Source organism: Anabrus simplex, chromosome 1 (assembly GCF_040414725.1).
Source record: "Anabrus simplex isolate iqAnaSimp1 chromosome 1, ASM4041472v1, whole genome shotgun sequence".
Classification (NCBI taxonomy): Eukaryota; Metazoa; Arthropoda; class Insecta; order Orthoptera; family Tettigoniidae; genus Anabrus; species Anabrus simplex.
Window position 1 is genome coordinate 180,541,448 of NC_090265.1, and position 21,275 is coordinate 180,562,722.

At 37.6% G+C, this 21,275-nt stretch overlaps 1 protein-coding gene across 2 annotated transcripts in view; it reads left to right on the plus strand.

Moving 5' to 3' along the window:
* Pex11ab (peroxin 11) overlaps positions 1-21,275 on the plus strand; it is a 69,879-nt gene that overhangs the window by 35,090 nt on the left and 13,514 nt on the right. The window contains exon 3 of one of the 2 annotated variants that reach the window (XM_068225769.1): positions 16,336-16,436. The exons of the other annotated variant lie outside the window; for it this stretch is intronic. Within the exon in view, the coding sequence (XP_068081870.1) occupies positions 16,400-16,436 (37 nt within the window). The 5' untranslated portion in view covers positions 16,336-16,399. The remainder of the gene's footprint in view (positions 1-16,335; positions 16,437-21,275) is intronic. 2 annotated transcript variants of the gene reach the window in all.

Sequence of the window (21,275 nt, forward strand, 5' to 3'; positions counted from 1 at the left end):
CACCGTGGGCCTGCATTGCCTGCGATTAATACCCACTATGTGAGGAACACCACGGGGTAGTACAAGTCCCTGTGATTAGTACACCTATGTGAAGAATACCATAGGTTTGTGTTGCCTGTAAGCGGTGCCGCAATGTGAGAAACACCATAGGTCTGCGTTACATGCGCGTATTACATACATTACCTGTGTGTAGTACCATGATGTGTGGAATACCGCAAGTCTACGCTACAAATACCATAGGTCTACTTTACTAGCGATAAGTACTATTATGAGGGGCCGATGACCTGGATTTTGGACCCCTTTAGACAACAAGCATCGTGGATTCAGGATTGTTCTTTAGAAGCAGTCCCTTGGTCAGTAATACTATTGCTTTACGATAGTTTGCGGGTCGGATCTACTGATTGTTTTGTTTTAAATTCATGTTCATCTGTTCATTCTTCTTCATCACGTTTTGAATTCTGGTCAGTGGATGATTTTGGACTTTTAAATTGTCATTACATTTCGTACCATAGGAGGCCGATGACCTAGATGTTAGGCCCCTTAAACAACAGTCATCATCATCATCATCACCGAATGAGTTGGCTGTATGGTTACGGTCGTGCAGCTTTGAGCTTGCATTCGGGAGATAGTGGATTCAAATCCCACCGTCGGCAGCTCTGAAGATGGTTTTCTGTGGTTTCCCATTGTCGAAAACCTGACCAGTGTGTTTCTAAAGGCAGTTTTATGGAGACTATTTAATTTTGATTGTGGAATACCCTAGTGTCTAGTTGAAGCAGAGAAAAAGATGTGAATTTGTAGCAAAAGGAAAAGCAGTTTCAGGACAGCGCTCTGCTGCACAAGACCCTACTAAGTTAAGGGACAGTACTACAAATGGAATATTCACAGTAAGAGGGGTGATTTGATTCACTCATATTGCTTGTAGTGATTGACCCCTGCATAGTAGAATGTCCAAATAATAATGCACAAGCTAATTCTTTTGATTTATTCCCTGGATCGAAGATAAAACATATAAATATTTTGACAGAAAATCAATTTTTTATTAATAGATTACAGTAAAGGACAGCTGATCTATATGTGTAATATTGCGAAGGGAGTCTTAATATACGGTAATAGAAAACTATTTATATTTCTTCACTACATTTAAAGTATATTTGACCACTCTTTTTGCCAAAATAGATAGAAACTCGGCACGTAAAAGGAAAGAGGAGATGATCTCCCTTTTCCTTTGTTTCTGTAAAATTCTAAATGTTTGGCTGGAATGGGATCAAATTCTATAGAGCCACCTTGAAATTGACAGTATGTGTTGAACCAAACCCGTGGTTGTAGTCCTTGTATAGAAATGTTCTTGATCACTACAGCAGTTGATTTTAACACATCCTTCCAATGTTTAATTTCTGCCTTAACCTGAGATGTTAGTTTGTGATCTATTCTCTCCCTGATTTGCCTTCTTGTCTTTAAAATTAATATACATTTCCTATGACAGCTGAATTTTCATGGGGTCAATTAGGAGTGGCCATTTTCTACTCGTTAAAACCCTCGGTAAGTTGTGCAGATTGATGTTCTGTTATATAGTAAACACAGGACACAAAATACATTACCCTTACGTTGAGAGCATATTCAAAATTGGTTGTACCGGGCGAGTTGTCCGTGCACGTAGAGGCATGCGGCTGTGAGCTTGCATCCGGGAGATAGTGGGTTTGAATCCCACTGTCGGCAGCCCTGAAGATGGTTTTCCGTGGTTTCCCATTTTCACATCAGGCAAATGCTGGAGCTGTACCTTAAGGCCACGGCCACTTCCTTCCAACTCCTAGGCCTTTCCTATCCCATCATCGCCGTAAGACCTATCTGTGTTGGTGCGACGTAAAGCCCCTAGCAAAAAAAAAAAAAATTGGTTGTTTCTCACTATTACTTAAGATTCCAAATTTTAAATTTTCACTGTGCGACTTTGTTTTCTGTGGTTTCCCATTTTCACACCAGGCAAATGCTGGGGTTGTACCTTAATTAAATCCATGGGCTCTTCCTTCCCACTCCTAGTCCTTTCCTATCCCACCGTCGCCATAAGACCTATCTGTGTCGGTGCATCGTAAATCAGGTAACAAAAAAAGCAATTAAACTTTCATTTAAGTAATCTTGCCTTGCAATCTACCTACAGTATTTTGCCTGCATGAATTTCTAAAATCATTTTCCATATTGAGTAGCCTACATCATAACGTTGTTTGACAATGTAATCACGAAGGTGTTCATTTAAAGATGACTTTGAAGGAGTGTCAGAAAATGGATCACTTATAATTTGTCCTATATGCATCATTCAGATCTACTGAAATAGTTGATATCACATCATTATTACTAATTCTGAAATCTGAAATGCCTGGCTTGGAAAGACCACATGCACCACTATGTCTGGTGCTATTCACTGCCTCTAATGTATCTGGACTTGAATGGAAACACCTTGGCTGTGTTTGTTTTTTAAATGTTACATCTAATTTTGCACTCTTTCTCAAAATTTTCTCTCTTTTTGAAAATCCTTATTTTCGGTGAGTTTTTTCTTTGAGAACCATTTTATTTTCTGACCCTTCACTTTCATGAAATAATGCTGGGGCTGTAACTTAATTATGGCCACGGACGCTTCCTTCCCACTCTTAGCCCTCTTCTGTCCCATCGTCGCCATAAGACCTATCTGTGTCGGTGCGACGTAAAGAAACTAGCAAAAAAAAACTTTCATGAAAAATTAAAATATAAATCGTATGCTTTATAATTTCAAATTTAACTGAACTGCGAAAGCATCTGGTTGCTGCAGTACGAATAAAGGGCTAGTGGTATTTTCTTAGAATTGAAGTTTGAATGGTCACTGTAGAGTGTTGATACTGGCTGCTCTTATAACTGTGGTGGCGGTGGCAGCTGCACCTCTCGTAACAAAAGTTATGAAGAGTGCAGCAAGGTTTGCATTCCCAATAATATAATACCAGTAACTTCTTTGAACATTGAAAATGGTGCCTAATGGTTGCATTGTCACATTGTTATTTTTTAAAAATCCTATTTTCCATTGGCAGATCGTTAATTAACCCGCCAGTACTCGCGGGTGAGCGCTGCGCTCACTTTAATTTTTAACAGCTTGTAACTCTAATCTAGTGGAAATTGGCAAGCCAAGCTCTCATCTACCTTCCTTTCTAAGTATCCCCTTTGGCGTATACAGGAAACCGGAAACGTGAGTGCTTCCCAGACGTTTTGATTTCAATTTTGGCGCAGGCGTGAACCCGCGAGGATCCGTGTAACTTTTCGTGCATGTGCGAAGTAGTTTAAAGATAAAAACTTCATTGTTCCGTATTGAAATTATTGATGTTAAAAATTAAATAATTGAAAAGGAGGTTCAACCTATTCAATACTTAAAAGAAGGAAATGCAGTAATCACATTCCTATTTAAATGGGACCGGTTTCAACCTTAGTCCAGGTTATCATCAGCCGTAAAAAGATGTACAATGTTTATGAATATTGGAGGTCAGTTTCACACTTTGATCGTTGATAGTGTTGTGACTTTGTGCATACAGAATGTGGTGTCGTGTCTTTGTGCCTATCAAAGTGTGAAACTGACCTCCAATATTCATAAACATTGTACATCTTTTTACGGCTGATGATGACCTGGACTAAGGTCGAAACCGGTCCCATTTAAATAGGAATGTGATTACTGCATTTCCTTCTTTTAAGTATTGAATAGGTTGAACCTCCTTTTCAATTATTTAATTTTTAACATGTGCGAAGTAGTGCGAGTCTGAGTGCCGAGTGATGTTTTATTAACATATTGAGTATGGAACGTGAAGAACACATTCGGAAATGGTTGTTAGAGGAATCTGATGATGAAATTTTAGGCTCTCCTCTGATAGTAGACAATGAGTGAAGATTCGGAGGGAGAGATTGAAAACAGTGATCATGACACCAGCAGTGAAGTAGCCGCTGACGATTCTGATTTTGATGAGCACATCGGGCCTCATTATGTTGGTAAGGACAATGTCACGGTGTGGAACATTCATCCCCCTCCACACAACAAGCGAAGGAGCAAGAAGAATATTGTCATTCATCCGCCAGGTGTGAAAACACATGCTCAGTACGCAGTGACAGTTCTCCAGTCGTGGGACTTGTTCTTTCCTAACAGTGTGATTGCTGAAATAGTGAACTACACAAATGTTCGTTTGCGGAAGTTCAGACAAAATTACACTCGTGAGCGTGACGTACTGGACACAAATGTGAACGAGATAAAGGCTCTGATTGGTTTTTTGTACTTAGCAGGAGTTCTAAAATCATCACATCAAAATATTCAAGACTTATGGGCAACTGATATGACAGCACCGGAGTATTTTCGCCTGGTAATGAGTTACAATAGGTTTTATTTGCTTCTTAGCTCTGGATAAGTTGGCCCCAATCAGAGAAATATTTCAAGGTTTTGTTCAGCGATGTGAAGATAATTACAGTGTCGGGGAATACATCACACTAGACGAAATGCTGGAAGCATTTCGTGGCAGGTGCAGCTTCAGGCAGTACATTCCAAACAAACCATCCAAATACGGAATCAAAATTTTTGCCTTGGTTTGTTCTCGGATGTTTTATACTGCAAAGATGGAGATATATGCAGGAAGACAGCCTGAAGGTCCCTTTGTATTAGACAATAGTCCTAGTAGTGTCGTCAGAAGAATGGTTCAGCCAAAAGAAAACAGCGGCAGGAACGTGACTGTCGACAATTGGTTTTCTTCCGTTGGGATTGTGAATGAGCTTGTATGGGAGAAGAATCTAACAATGGTTGGAACACTGAAAAAAAATAAGCGGGAGATTCCGCCAGAATAGTCAACACTAGATCCAGGCCAGTAAATAGCAGCATTTTTGCTTTTGGGGAGCATTGCATGCCGATTTCGTATGTGCCTAAAAGGAATAGAAACGTAATTCTCATAACAAGTATGCACGAATTTCCAGTAATTGATGAAACAACTGGGGACCTTATGAAACCAGAAGGACTTACGTTTTATAATTTGACGAAAGGAGGGGTCGATGTTGTTGATGAAATGAAGTCTTTGTACTCTGTATCTAGAGTGTGCTGCAGATGGCCTCTAAGAATATTTTTCACAATGTTGGATATTGCCGGTATCAACAGCCAGATTATTTATCGTTCGAACATATCTGAAGAGTTACCCCGGAGGAAGTACCTGAAAACACTCGCCCTGGACCTTACAAAATTCCATCTTGAAGAAAGAGTTGCAAAATCTGGAATTCACTCAGATCTGCGTCTGAAAATTCTGAAAGTTCTGGGGGAAAAGCCCAATCCTCCACGAGAGACATCGTCGGGAAGGGAAAAGTGTGCATACTGTCCAAGAAAGAAGAACAGGAAAACAGCAGCCAGATGTGTGAAAATGCAGTGCACCAATTTGCGGAGACCACATAGTAACTGTTTGTGAACCGTGCCATTTTCCACATCCGGATCAAAGCGACTCGGAAACGGAATAAAGGTGACAACAGTGTTGAGTATATTGAAACATGTGTTCCACAAGAAGATGTACTGTTGCCTAATTTACGAACAGGTTCAACAATGACAGTTCTATCAGCAGAAACATTGATTTATTGACGTTTGTTCGGCTTTTATTGTTTTATTTTTTATTTTGTTTGTGCAGAACATGGTTATATGTCACGCTACTATCCATATTTCAATAAATTAATACATTCTAACATGAATAAAGTGAGCGAACCCCAATTCTAGTAAGATTAACCTAAATTTCTATGAATCATGCATTCAAACCTATATTAAGTGAGTTAAACCCAAGCATGTATACTATTATTTCAAAACTGCAATTATAGTGAATAAATCTCCTTCTCTGAATGAACGTTGGCAAAAGAAATCGTTAGGAAAACGAACGTACACGAGGTGAGCGCCGCGCTCACCCGCGAGTAACGGTGTTATACATGCGGCCGCGAGTACTGTCGGGTTAAATTTGAGCTGATCGTTGCATCAGTGTATGTTGCCAGTATGTTTTTCATACACATTTCATTGTATTTTACCTTCTATATACTCATTTAAAAAAATACATTTTGAGAATATATAAAAATTAACAGTTACAGCTTAAAAATTGCCCTTTTAAATCTGCCACACTTGGCATCTGCCTAGTCTGCCTAAATATGTTGCTGCTGAACATCCTTCTATAGGCCAGGACATTGCCTTCTGCTGTGCACCATACATCTTTTTCCACTCCGTCTAAGAATGTGTACATTAAACTGGTGTACAATTTCTCCACTACCCACAGCACTACTAGGATGTCAGTCGGCGCAGTTGCAGGCACTAATATCTTCTTCCCCATTGTACAGGGTCTTTTCTAAAAGTGATATCCTGTCATTTTTAGAAATATGACACAGGTCAAAGGCTAGGAATAGAGCTCTGTCTTGATTGGTAGGGTGAGGAGTCTGAGACTTATTACTTTTCCTTTGGATAGTCATCTCGTCGTCTTCACATTTTTCTTTTGGTTATATGTAACCAGTCTGAAAATTACAAAACCAATAGTTGCAGCCTGTTTGATACTCACAGTGCCAGATTGTACACTTCAACATCAGACAGCCTCTTTGAAAAGAAATAGGCAAGGGGAAGTTTGTAAGAGATAGATACGCCACATACAAGAAAGCATAATAAACTATTGGCAAGATTTGGCTCTTTTCTACTGCTTTCTATTGAAATGGGCATACCTCCAGAACTGTCTATATTTCGACTAGCCTCAACATGTGTTGATGTATCCCAGTGACCAAAAAATGTGTTGCGAACTTTCTTGTCATGTAACGTTGTTGCTTTATTGCCATGTCATCAATAATGAGGGAGCACACTTTTGGCCTCATTCGCTCTTTCCATTTCTATGAGAAGTCTTTCTTTGACGAGGTCTGTCACTGTTGTTTGGCCCGATGTGCTCCTAGATGGCAACTTGGATAAATTATTTTGTGTGTAAGCATTACCCTTCAGAGAAATAAATTGGCAGATAGCACACTTTTTTATGCAGTTTTCTGAACAACGGGGTGAAAGCTTGTTGTAATTTAAAATTTGGTCCAGTAGGAATGAAGGTTGTTGTAATTTAAAATTTGGTCCAGTAGGAATGAACGTCTTAGTCATTACGATTGCAATCATTGTTGTCCATTATTGTTTTTAAATTAGCATGACACTGGTTGCTGACCTCATCCATTTTCGCTTTCTCTATTTCCAAATCAGCTTACAGGTTCTTTATTTTTTGATTGGCGTGCCACAATTTCAGTCTCAAATGGTTTTGTCTTTGTCGGCTTCAAAACACTACAGACTTACTGGCACTATCTGCCAGCTGAGTGGCATAAACATTATCATAAACCTCGTCTCTCTTCTTCTTCCCAGTGTTTTGCCCTAGTTCATATTTCTTTATTGGATGCCTTTCTAGTGTTTATTTTGATTTTGGCATCTTATGCTCGGGATAATCTTTAAATATGGAACATATCCTTTCAATTTCCTTATTTTTAGTTCAGGACAGGAATGTGCTTCAGCAAAATGCAGACCACACACAAAGGATCTTCTGAATTCAAATTTGGAGCTAAACTGAATTTGTGAAACGAAATGCCTTTACTTTTTCCAATCTGGCTTTTGCAATATGGCACACAGCTATCTATGATCCATTGTATAAATAATATGCCAGTATTGGTACCTGAAAGTGAAATATTGTGCTTTAACTTTCATTTTATAAGTAGGCCATACATTGTATTAACTGAATAAAAATTATTCTACCTTGCGGCAGTTGTAGATAGACATGATTTTTTTTTTAATATTTACATATGTGGACTACGATGCGCACTGGTATCTTTCGCTATTTCCAGAATTATGCTAAATTATCGTACATACCACTCTAAAGATAACTAGCACTGCAATATTTCACACCATACATAATACGTACCATTGCAGAATGAAACACCAGCTAATTTCAGCTTAAAACCACGGTCTGAGCATTAGGCAATAGGTTTCCTGGATCCTATACATGCAGAGAGGTGACATCCTGCTAGCGCTCTTGTGGGAAATACAGTAACCGTCCCGTGTTCGCTCGAAAGCACAGGACGCGTGGAGAGTTGAGAGGCATGTAGTGCATAGCAGAAGGCGATGGCCAGGATGACTTTCAAGACCTATTCACAGGCAAATGAACTCATAGGGCCCTCACCACTGTACAGTACATACCACAATAACGCAAGTATCACACACACAAGTTTTAAAATCTGATTGCAATTTCTACAATGGAAGTTTTAAAAAAATTGAGAGAATATCTGTAACTTCAATGGTAATCACCACCTGTTAAGAATGACAGACTTTGGTTTGGAAACATATGGTATTAAATTTAATCCATTTTAATGTCCAGTTTAAATTTATAACTAGCAGTTTCCCGCTGGCTCCGCCCGCAATGTACAAAGTATGGTGTTGTTCGGTACTATCCTCATGGATGTATTTGCGAAGTTTCGAGTTAATGAAATAAAGCACATGATCTGCTGTGGTAAAAGAATGTAATACCTTGTCAACAAAACACTTGAAAATACATCACACAAAGAAATTGAATTAAACGTTCCTTAGAATAACACTACGCGCCTAACTGTTAAAACGTCCTTCAAAGATATTCGTCAGGGAGACAAATGTACTCATATCTTTTCTAAGAATCTACCAATTTAAGTAGTTATTACCTCAAAAGAAAGAGCTTGATCCACCGAGTGTTTTTAGACCAAAACGAACTGTGTACCTCAATTAGAACGAAAGATATGATTGCTTCAATGAGAAAAAATGTTGAAATGAGATGTCAAATTGAATGTGCACTCATAACTTTCCTCAGAATCAAGCAATTTGAATAGTTAAGAGCTGGAATGAAAGAGCTTAATCCACTGAGCGTTCTTAGGCCAAAACAAACTCCATACCTCAATTAGAACCAAATATATGATTGCTTCAATGAGACAAAAAATTGAAAAAAATCAAATGATTTGGGGAAGGCGGAAGTTAAGTGATTTATAGTACCTGATAACAAATCTGTGCATGAATACCTTTCAGTTAAAAGAAGAATGAAGGAAATCGACTGGATAGAATGGCCGGACTGACTGACTGTAGTTTTCATTAAAAAAATTAATGTATAGATAAAATGCCCTTGATTGCTTTATTAGGTAAGTAAATGTGCATTTCTTTATAGATAAATTTCTTGTCAGTCTTGTATGTCAACTTGTGTGTTTAAGAAAAAAAGCAAGGTGAATAACATTTATATGAAAGTTCAGATGTTTCATTTCATATGACATGAATTTTGAGTAGATATGTAGAAAATTTAACCAGTTTTATTGCAATGATGTCCTGAAATAACTTTTCAGTATGGAAACAGCAGTGCTGTAGTGTAATGTTTGATAATAAGAAAAATAATAATATGGAGATACCACGCAAGCAGCTAAAGGAAGCGTCTGGATACGCAGAGGTTCCGAGGTACATGAAAATGAGAATCTTAAACCAAGATTGATAACACATGTATTTTAAACCAGCATATTACAAATTTTAAGAAAGGAGGAGGGCCGATATTTTGCAAAGAGTGAATAATAACTCGCTGATTTTAATGCTTCAAAAGGCGAAAGAACACTGACCACAAAGAGCTACAAGAATTTAGATAACAAACCAGAATTAAACATCAAAAGCACAATTTAACACGATTGAACAAGTCATAACACCTGAAAAAGAAAAGAAAACCCAATAAAATAAAATAAAAGGAAAGGAAGGACACAGGCAGGAATGGGAAGCGAAGAATTCATCCGGCAAAGCAAAAACACAGAATAAAAAGAGAACCATCACCACTTGGTGAAAAAATACATGAAGTATTGACGGAAAATAATACTTAAAAAATTCCAACAGTCAGTTATCACGATGTTTCAATTTCCCAAATTTACATTAAAAATTTTCAGTCGCAGCACTCGCAGCCATTACACAGTGAGAGGGCAATTAATAATCCCTTGAGTAGAGGCAAGTAATAAAGAGCCTGACTGGGCTGCAGGAATCTAAGTCACAAGAATGTAGGAAATCTTTTGCTCACCTAATGTCGTCCTGTGAAGTCCAATACAGTAATAAAAATAAAAATAGCGCGTGACCAGCACGCAGTGTAATTGGATCCTCAGCCCTTCACACACGACATAATTGAACCTGGACCGAGGAATAGGTGATAAAGCCTCAGTTTATATATGGTGTGTGGAAGGTGCTGGAAGTTTGCACAGTTTGTTTCAGAGAGTAGACAGGAAATGACATAGCACTAAGGCATTGATGACGCATTGAGTAGGTGATACGAAGCTTGCAATGTCCAGTTGTATGACAACCAGCAGTGCGAGTGGTTGGTAAACTGGAGCGATGTAAAAAGTCAACAAAAAAGGTAAATGACATACAATCTTTAATAAACTTTTGGAGGAACGTTATACCAGTATTCTTATTTTGTCCTTATTCTCTTGTGAATCATTTACTACTGTAACAACAATAATATTCTTAAATTATTCAAGTTCTTAAGGCCTCGTGGAAAAAAACAGGTGTTCTTACACAACTAAAGCTGTGGATATGATTCCACTGCAATAATTGGGCCAACTAAGATTACTTATTGATAGAGGCATGATTTTTTCGCATTAACGATAAATGCGACAATTTTCTTGAAGCGATTTTGCGATATCTTTACGAATCATATGTTTCTGGTTAAGAAGGGGCCGATGACCTCAATGTTAGGCCCCTTTAAACAAGAAGCATCATCTGGTTAAGAAAATATGGGTATTATGTTCATGAATTAAAGCGATAAGGCCATTTTAAAGCGAAATTCAATTATTTCACGATAAGTGCGATATTACAGCGAAATCTGTAGTGAATAACAAACTTGACATTTTGTTCCAAGATTATGTATGAAACGAAAAGCAAGAGCGAACAAAAATTCATCAACAGGAAAGAAATATGTTATCATTAATGTTCTGGAAAATCTCTTTAAGACATGGCATCAAAGAAAAGGGGTTAGCTCCAAGCTTCTTGCCAAACAAAATGTTTGGAATGTTGTTCTTGTGTTGGCTGGTAATCCCACCCCAGCCTGTCTCATCACGGCATTGTGCAATCCTGGAATCCCTAATGACGTTACAAGCAGCACAATTGACTGGTGTATTTCGGCTTCGTGGAGGATAAAATGAAGAAAGTGATCACAGACAGTAGCGAAGATGGGTCGCTTGACAAGCGTTACGATGCACAGCAGAGCTAAACAGTTTGTAAGTGAAGGTTTATACATTTCGGAAAGCAATATTTTAATGTATAAATTTTGTAATGTTCATATCGAGTGGGAGAAAAAATAATACTGTCTCAAAACATTGTTTTAAAAATAAGGTACGTTCAGAATGTAAGTTTAGCACTCCAACAGTGAAACGGCAGGCAACAATAGAACTCTCATTAGATATGCAAAAGAAAGCTAAGAGTGATAAAATAGAATTTATTCACGAAACAACAGCGATGCTACTCTTAAGCCAACATCCCGCTGGAAAAGGTAGACAATCCTGCAGTCTGGAAATGGCTTCAAAAGTATGTGCCAGGTATGTACAGTCTGTCAATCAAACCTCCACGATCAACGATCAGCAATAGTAATGAAACCTTTAATGATTAATTTTAGAATGTCATTAAAGTGAAATTAAAGCGGTATGGCAATATCTATTTCGCAAAATAACGCGAAAATTAGTATCCTTCTCGCGAAATCGTTCAAAAATTAATGCCAAAAAATCATGCCTCTACTTATTGATTATAGAATGTATGAAGTCATCCAAATAGTATAACACAGAAACATGAAGTAATACTAAAATATTTAAGTCTTTAGGCTTTTTCAGTCTTGAAATTACCAGCATAGTAGTGTAGTAGTGGGCTCATCAGTTCGAATGCTACACCTTTCCAAGACGCTGGCGCTAGTGCATCGTTGAGACACTACTGCAAGCCTCCCATGTAGGATAATGCAGTGACAGTGCACTTTTGTTTTGATGAAGTAATACTGTGTGTGTTAGAGACATAATTTCAGTGTACTGTTGTTGGAGTAACATAACTGAGGAGGAGGATTCTGGTATGCAGATCTCAACAGGAAAGTTGAATAAATCATTTCTGTCAGAGAATTCAGTAGAAACATAAATTTGAAATAAATAAGCTATGTTTGCATTATTATCGTACAGGTGGGTGTGATGTCTTATTTCTCTCACAAATGTAGAATGTGTGTCTGATTTTGGTTGGTTGAGTATGTAGTAACAGTTCAAGAAGGCCTTCTGAGCTTCAGTTGGAGGGTTTGGCCCTAACTTAGTTCGGGGTAGTAGGTGTTCAAATATGCCAACCTTTTGTCTATAGATTTACTGGCATGTAAAAACTCCTGTGGGACAAAATTCTGTCACTTTAGCGTCTCTGAAAACTGTTAAAAGTAGAAACTTTAATACAGTATATATCATTTCTGTAAGAATACAAAGCAATTGTAAGCCATAAGCTTAGTAACACATATTTTCTTATAAAGCTGTATTTCATAACACTGTCCAGTGGACTCGCCTCAGGTAAATTAAGTTGTGAAAATGGTTCAGCTTTCCAGGGTTAACAAGAATACTGCTAGTATTACCGCTTTGTTGTAGTTGCTACAGTATATGATAAATTAGAAGATTAACCTTACTTCCCAAGCCTGTGAAACAATTTTGGATAATTCCTCTTCAGAATTGACAAAGCTTATGAAATATTCCTCAGATCCATTTACTATTCTCTCTTTGCTTCTTAGACTGTCATTAATGTTGAATTTCAGGATAGGTAATTTTTGTTATGCTGCAGAATAGTTGTTAGAAGGTTGAAAATCAATAAGAACTTACACTGGCGTCGAGATCTTCAGATGTGCAGAAACGGGCAGAGATTTATCCTACTGTTGACTATTTAAAATTGTTCAAATGGTGACCAAAGTCATTTCTTCCTAATTGTCCTGGTTGCAGTTCATTACAATTGTTGAATGTTCAGTAATACATATCATGAAGTAATTTTACACATAGTGAATAAATAGTACTGATGACAGCAAGTTTGTAAAATAAATAATAGGAAAGATTGAAACTGCTTATAAATTATGACTAGAATGTGTTTTTTTTTTAACAGTGTATGGTACTTGCACATTGTAGAGATTGTCTTTCAGTATAATTTAATGATATTTAAATAATATACAGGCCATGATTAACTCAGTGGCTTAACTGTTGGCTTTCCACCCAAAAGGCTGAGGTTCAAATGCTGGTTGATCCTGAGATGAGAGTTTCATATCAAAAATCACATTGCATTGGATAGGGCATTCGGCCTTAAACCCCTAACCAAAACCAAAATGAACCTGGATGGCTCCAGCGAACCCCAGAAATAACTGGGATAATCTAAAGAGGAAAGAACGTACAGGCTGCGTCAGAGGCATAGCCATAAGATTTATGCAGAAGATTAATGCGGAATATGTCTTTCTGACAGAAATGTAGTTGATTGAATTAGATGTAACAAAAAATCCTGTCAAAATCTGTTGACCAACGTGCTTCCTCCATTCAGTCCTAGTCATCCTTCATGAGCTGCTGGCAGTCAAAAGGATCTGAGAGGTCTGCTGATGACTGAATCATCATCTAAAGCCAACTCCCAGTCCAGAGGCATGGGAAAAGTGCTGGGCTATACGGATGCTTCCGCTTTCTTGTACTGCCGCTACTCTGGTACATTCTACTGTAGACATTTTGAGCTTACTCATTTCCTCAGATATCCCTGTATCTTCCTGAACACATGAGTTTCTGATACAGTACATTTAAACCAAACATATGTAAACATTTTGAAAATTTACACAATTTTCAACTTTTCAAATGACCTGATCATGATATAATGGAAGTTAATGGTAACTGGTCTAGATGAGTTTCACGAGACAAATGTAACAATATTCCTTACATCACTCTACCACTATGAAGTCTCAAGGTATACTGTGTTACAACAATCTTGATTTCAATACAAAATAGCAGGTACCTCTACCACTAATTTCAGAGTATTTTTTAACCACATACTGTATTGTCCATTTATTCATTTATAGTTCTGTCCACATCGGAAGTGTAACAGAACTATTAGCTGCTGTCAACAAAGGTCAGGTTCAATTCCCAGTTCTGCTAGAAATTTGAGATTGGCAGACAGCTGGTATGAGGTTAAAAAGGGTACATGGAGCTCATGTCCATCGGGGAATTTCAGAAGAGAGTCGCACCACCTCGATACTTTACATTATTTTAAAAAAAATTTACAGTTCCAAAGTTATGAAGCCAAACTTATTATGCATTGTGACCCTCAAAATTCTACAAGGGTCACAGTACACACATGAAACTAAACATGTATTCTATGTCAAACAGTTGTTTACTTTGTCCTTTTTATCAGTTAACAGTTCATGTAGCCAAAGAAAGGAAACATGCATATGAGGTTGTCAGTTATTTAAAACGTATAAATAGCATTCAGCAATTTATCAAAGCCCTGACATTTCTTGCTACACAGTGGCAATCATGTCTCAGTTATTTAATCATAGTTTATAAGTACTTTAATACAATTTCATTTTCAGTTCCATTGCACTAAAGAATTGGATATGTACATTTCAAGCTGTCATTCTCTCCCTTAAGGGAAAGGAGGAGTTAATTGTATTTATGAAAGAAGTAGCTCCTGAAACTGGTGATTACTATTGTTCATGAAGACACAAAATTACTAGTTTGCTGACTGTTATGTCTGATACTGTAATGCGATATATATATTCAGTCCACTGAAACCTGAACTGTCACGAGTGACAAAATACACTTTTTGCTTAGAAAATTATTAATGCATGAACTTTGCTTTTTACTTTTCCCCCCTTCTTCAGCTAGCTGTTCCTCCTCTTTCTTCCTTGCATCATTGTGCAAAAGCAGTATTTAAGAATATGTGTTTCTATTATTATTATTATTATTGGATGTCTTCTCTTTACATGGACAAACTTTTTATTGCATTTTGTGTGTGTCCCATTTGAATTGTGATTCATTTCAGGAAAGCAGAGCACAAGACTGTCAGTTATTTCAAATTTGATCAGCTAGCCAGAATTGCAATATGGAAGAGTAAATTAATACGGTATCTCAGCACTTTGTTTTCCATGGAATTAGATTCTTACTCTTAGTTTCACCATCCTAATATTTATTCTCATTTCATTGGAAGAAATAATTCATGTTCATGGCCTCCATAGAAGCATTTCAGTGCCAAACGTTTCAATTAATGAACAATGTTAAACTTGCTATTTGCATTAGATTAAGTGGTTTCTGGCTTATGAATAAGTGGTTGTCTCTCTTGGCTTGAATATATCTATCTAGTAGGAACATTATTAGGTTACTCTAGTCTTTTATTGTTTCATGAAACCTTCTTCAGATCTGATGTGCATAACCAAGGAAAAGCTTCCAGTAGTTGTCTCTATGAGGATTTTTACGATTGTCTTCAAATATTACAAGTGTCATGTATTTTGTTGAATTAAACTTCTCTCTCTTCTGCAATTTGTGATAAATTGCTCCATATCTTGAGCTGAACCAGCTTGTACTTCATAAAGAATGATTCATATTGTCATCTTATAATTGTCCTATATTTTGTAGAATATTGATTTTACATCATTAAAGGTATTTTATAATTTCATGAGCATTTCTATATGCATCACTTGGTTATTCCTTTTTATTTATTTACCATTTGTCATTGCTCCACTCAACCATGGTAAATCTCTTATTTTTCAAGTTTTGTCTTTAATCTATTGTTTTCTGTTTTTAGATTTAATTTCTCTCTTGCTGTTGGTTTCAGACAGAGGACTTGCTTTCCTCAAATACTTTTAGGATGCAGTGTTTTTAAACTATTTTCATTACATTTTTGTCATGTACTTGCCCTTTCTTTGTTTCCAGTGAAATCAAATAAGCTGTACCATCAAATTTCAAGCACATTCTTATTCTTCCTTGATCCAAGGATGAGTACAAGTTTTTTTGCCCATTTTACAGCAATAGTCTAGAGTTTATGTGAAGTAATGTCGATCTTAAAGTAAAATATGACTTAAAGAAATTACATTTTGTTGCTAAATTTTGAATATATTATACAGTTGGTTGGTGTAGTTTATGGTTCAGAAAATGTTGATAAAGAGGATATTCTCAGAAGTTTGTACATGTTCTTGTCCTGAAATTGTGCAAGTTCAGTATAATTTTGAAAACAAATGTCTGTTGAATGATAAGTTTTGTTAAGGAACTGATTGACATTTCCTGTAAAAGTGAAGGCTTTTTAACTGACTTTCTTTGTTTTGTTTTTAGGTATGACCTTTGATTTGTGTGTAGTTTATAAAATGTGACAATTCCAATATGCAGAATACTTGGCATGTGTATACAGGATGTTCGGAAACGACGTGAACCAGGTATTTGAGCATTAGAGGGTTCGTCATACTGATAAATAATTTGAAAACATTAATTTGATATCACGCACCATTGTCATTTTGTCAACAGCTGAAGTTAGCCAATCAGATCGCTTCACAGGCGAATTCAAATGGACATTGCGAGGCAGCGTTTTGTGGCTTAACACTGGTTGGAGAGCACCAATCGAAAAAAGAAACCGCTTGGGGGAGGGATTTGAACACGGACATCCGAGCTGACAGGATCGCACCACAGCAAGTACACAACAGTGTGTTTTGTGTTTGATGCTGACTTCTCAGCATGGGTCTTAAATCGGTCTTAAGCCATGTGCAGATTTAGCACCATCGCCTTGCAAAGCCTATTTGAATTCGTCTGCGAAGCACTCTGGCTAACTTCAACAGCTGATAAATTACAACAGGGAAAGATATCAAATTATTTTCTTCAAATTATTTATCAGTATGATCTACCCTATAACCTGCATATACTCAGTTTACGTTGTTTCTGAGTGGTGGTGGTGGTGATTATTATTGGTTTAAGAGGAAGTACAACTGGGCAACCATCCTCTCATTTCTGACCACCCTGTATATATACACATACAACGTTGTTTCTGACCACCCTGTCTCCATGTATGTGTATATATACACAGTTCAAAAAAATTAGAGGAACATGTTTTGTAACTTCTGGTATGTGAACGTTAATTTGGTAGATGGGGTTCCAATGGTCGTATAACATACCTTGAGACCTTAGCGACTCAGGGTATGTCAAATTGAAGTTATACTCCATCTCTAGGCGTAGCCGTGCATTAAACTGTCAGGTGACCCCTCAAAACAAAGTTAATAGCGGTGTGTCATGAGGTACACAGGCTATTGCGGTCATTTGAGCATGTTGTACGTCAACCAGCACATCCCATGAGACATCTTAATGAGATTCAAGTCGCAAGGGCCGTCATTTCGATCCAGGAAGGATGGACTTTTCGTCGTGTTGCTGTGGATCTCAGTGTCTCTCCGTCAGTTATTCAATGCTTGCGGAATCGCTACAATGAGACAGGCCAGTTGATGGGGGTTGGACAAGGTCAGGGATGCATGACAACCCCACAGGATGACCGATATCTGACCGTCTGTGGGTTGTGGCGTCATTCAGCAACTGCCAGAGAACTGCAACAAGACCTCCGGAGGGTCACTGGAGTCGCGGTGTCTGACCAGACAGTAAGGAAGAGGTTAAGAGAAGTGTCCTTACGACCCAAGTGTCCTGTTTGAGTGCTCTGTTTAACGCAGCAACATCACGCAGCTCGCCACCTGTTTGCCCTTACCCACGTCAACTGGCAACTCCACCAATGGAGACCTGTGTTCGCAGATGATTCCAGATTTCCCTGACACAGCGTGATGGACATCAACGTGTATGGAGACACCGTGGTGAACAGTACATGCCAAACATTTTTGAGGAAGGCGACCAATTCGGACAAGGTTCCATGACTTGTGGGGTGGCATCAGTATTGATGGCCGTACAAATCTTGTCGTCGTCCGTCATAATCTTACCGCTGCGGGGTACATCGAGCAGATATTGCTTCAGCATGTGTTGGTTGTTGCATACGATGTTGGCTCTGAATTCGTACTCATGCACGACAATTTCAGGGCTCATGTAGCGTCCATCACCAGAGCTGTCTTGCGAGAGCTGAACAAGAGATGGAATGACCAGCAGTGATTCCCAACCGTAATCTCATCGAGCATGTATGCAATGGGCTTGACAGAAGTGTTCGTGGGCGTCCTGTTCCACAACAGCCTCTCGAAGACCTCGAACAGGCTCTTGATGAAGAATGGGCCCTGATACCACAACGTGACCTCTGTCGACTTATACGGAGCATGCCACGTAGGTGCCAAGCTGTGATAAATGCTCATAGAGGACATACACCGTACTGAAGCTATCCAACTGTGATAAAAATCCAACCTGAAGGACTGTTACCACTTTGTTTTCGCCTCTGTTTGGGCATTTCCATTTGTGTTCTGAAAATGAACTCAAATCCATCAGTGTTCATATGTATACTTCAACAGTAAAGAAGAAAGGTTTAGTTGGTAATATGCCTGGGTATGGGGTATTGTTTTGTGGAGCATAGCATACGTTCCAAAACACGTTCCCCTAATTTTTTTGAAATGTGTACATATACAGTATATCTTTATCTTTCAGTCGGAATCTTTTGTTACATAAGACAGTTAGCACACAGGAAGATCTCAACTAACATAATTATTAGTTCCTTGTAGGTTATTTCATATGGTTAAAAATATTTGTCCAGTTAGTTAATACATTTTATTTTATTTGCAATAAAAAAAGCTATCAAATTGCATCATTCTAGAATGTTTCTTTTCTGAATTTATAACTAGATGAGAAGTATTTGCCCTTGCTCTATACAGACAGCAATCATGCTTTTTTAATTAATTAATTAATTAATTAATTCACTCATTCATTTATTAATGTACTGTATATGAAGTGATAAGTTGGGTACAGTCAGTGCCAATGATTGTAATGATGTTAATGTCTATTCTTTGTTAATTATAATTTCCATGCAATTTGAATCTGGAGCTGTCGCAGTTTCTACATTTTCTTTTCAGTCATATAAGTGAGTATGTCTTAATATGCAAGTGATGTCTTTTGTAACAAGATGGAGATTTGTTCATATAAATTAGTAGGCATTACTACAGATTGCTTCAAGACTCAGTTAGGGATATGCCATTTATGAGTTTGTGAACTGATGAGGTTGAGCATGTACAGAAGAACCTCTTCATTCCATCTGTCATTTGTCCAGATTATTCTAGTTCATACAAATTAATTATGAATATTTTAAGACCTGGTTATGTTGTGGCTGTTATGTTCATTTAAGAACTTATAATTATCAATCCTGTATACTTATTACTTGCTTTTCTGAAAAACTTTTTGCATTTATATAATCTGTAACTAGATGCAGCTGAGCTAAAGCAAAATAATATGATTTTTGTCTACTTTCTATTTTATCATTTCCACCTTCCAACACTTGTTACCATGTTCATTCCAGGTTCTATTGACTTCTTCTGTTCTTAATAGGGCCTAAAACTTCCACTATTATGATACTTTGGATACCATTTCCATGTTAGGAGAGTTCAGACTAAAACCTTGTAGTGGAGATAAATAGCTTTGACATTGATCCTATCATATTCTGTTTTTATTATTATTATTATTATTATTATTATTATTATTATTATTATTAAACAATTTCCGCATTTGGGCTCTTCGTAAATGCGTTTATATTGCCAAGTTTTTATGTTTTTTAAGGATGTTTAAATATTACGATGTTGTGTCTTTGGTTTCCAGCATGTTAAGAAACTGCTATGGAACAAAATTCTGACAACTCTATCTCTCTTAACCCTAGAACTGCTGCAGGTTTATCTGTCAAATGCTGCAGTTATTTTCCTCAATATACACCGTGAAAATAAAACCATGCCTGTAATCACATATTAATCGTAATAAATCCATATTACACACCAATAGAAAGCTGAGAGACTGATCTTCATGAAGATGACAGAAATAACAAAAAGTATTCCTATCATGAAATACAATTATAAAATGTTTGAACAGAGGAAATTGTTGAAATATTTTGTTCATACATCCATCATCATAGGCTGTTATGCCTTTCAAAGTTCAGTCTGCAAACCTCTGTGAATTTACTAAATGTCACCACAATCCTCTGTTTGCAACTAGTGTTGTGGCCTCATTTAGTTCTATACCTCTCATATTCAAATTGTTAAAAACTAAGTCTAACCATCGTCGTCTTGGTGTCCCTCTACTTCTCCTACCCTCTATAACAGAGTCCATTCTCCTAGGTAACCTATCCTCCTCCATTTGCCTCACATGACCCCACCACCGAAGCCGGTTTATGCATACAGTTTCATCCATAGAGTTCATTCTTAACTTATCCTTAATCTCCTCAGTCTGAGTACTCTCCTGCCATTGTTCTCACCTGTTTGTACCAGCAATCATTCTCGCTACTATCATGTCTGTTACTTCTAACTTATGAATAAGATATACTGAGTCCACCCACCTTTCGCTCCCGTAAATCAAAGTTGGTCTGAAAACAGACCGATGTAAGATAGTTTCATCTGGGAGCTGACTTCCTTCCTACAGAGTACTGTTGATTGCAACTACAAACTTGCTGCATTAGCTTCACTACACCTTCATTGAATTTCACTTACTATATTACCATCCTGGGAGAACACACATCCTAAATACTTGAAATTATCTGCCTGTTCCAGCTTTGTATCACCAATATGACATTCAGTTCTGTTGAATTACTTACCTACTGACATCAATTTAGTCTTCGAAAGGTTAATTTTCATACCATACTCATTGCACCTATTTTCAAGTTGCAAGCTATTAGACTGCAGGCTTTCGGCACAATCTGCCATTAAGACCAAATCGTCAGCATCGGCCTGACAGCTTACTACATTTCCACCTAACTGAATACCTCCCTGCCACTTTATACCTTTCAGCAGATGATCCATGTAAACTACGAACAGCAAAGGTGAAAGATTACAGCTTTGTCTAACCCCTGTGAGTACCCTATGCCAAGAACTCGTTCTACCATCAATTCTCACTGCAGCCCAATTGTCAACATAAATGCCATTGATTGATTGTAATAATCTACCCAGTATGCTGAACATCTTTTCCCTCGGTACGCTGTCATATGCTTTCTCTAGATCTACGAAACATAAACACAACTGTCTATTCCTCTCGTAGGATTTGTCAGTTAGCTGGCACATACTGAAAATCTGATCCTGACAGCCTCTGTGTGGTCTGAAACCACACTGGTTTTCATCAAA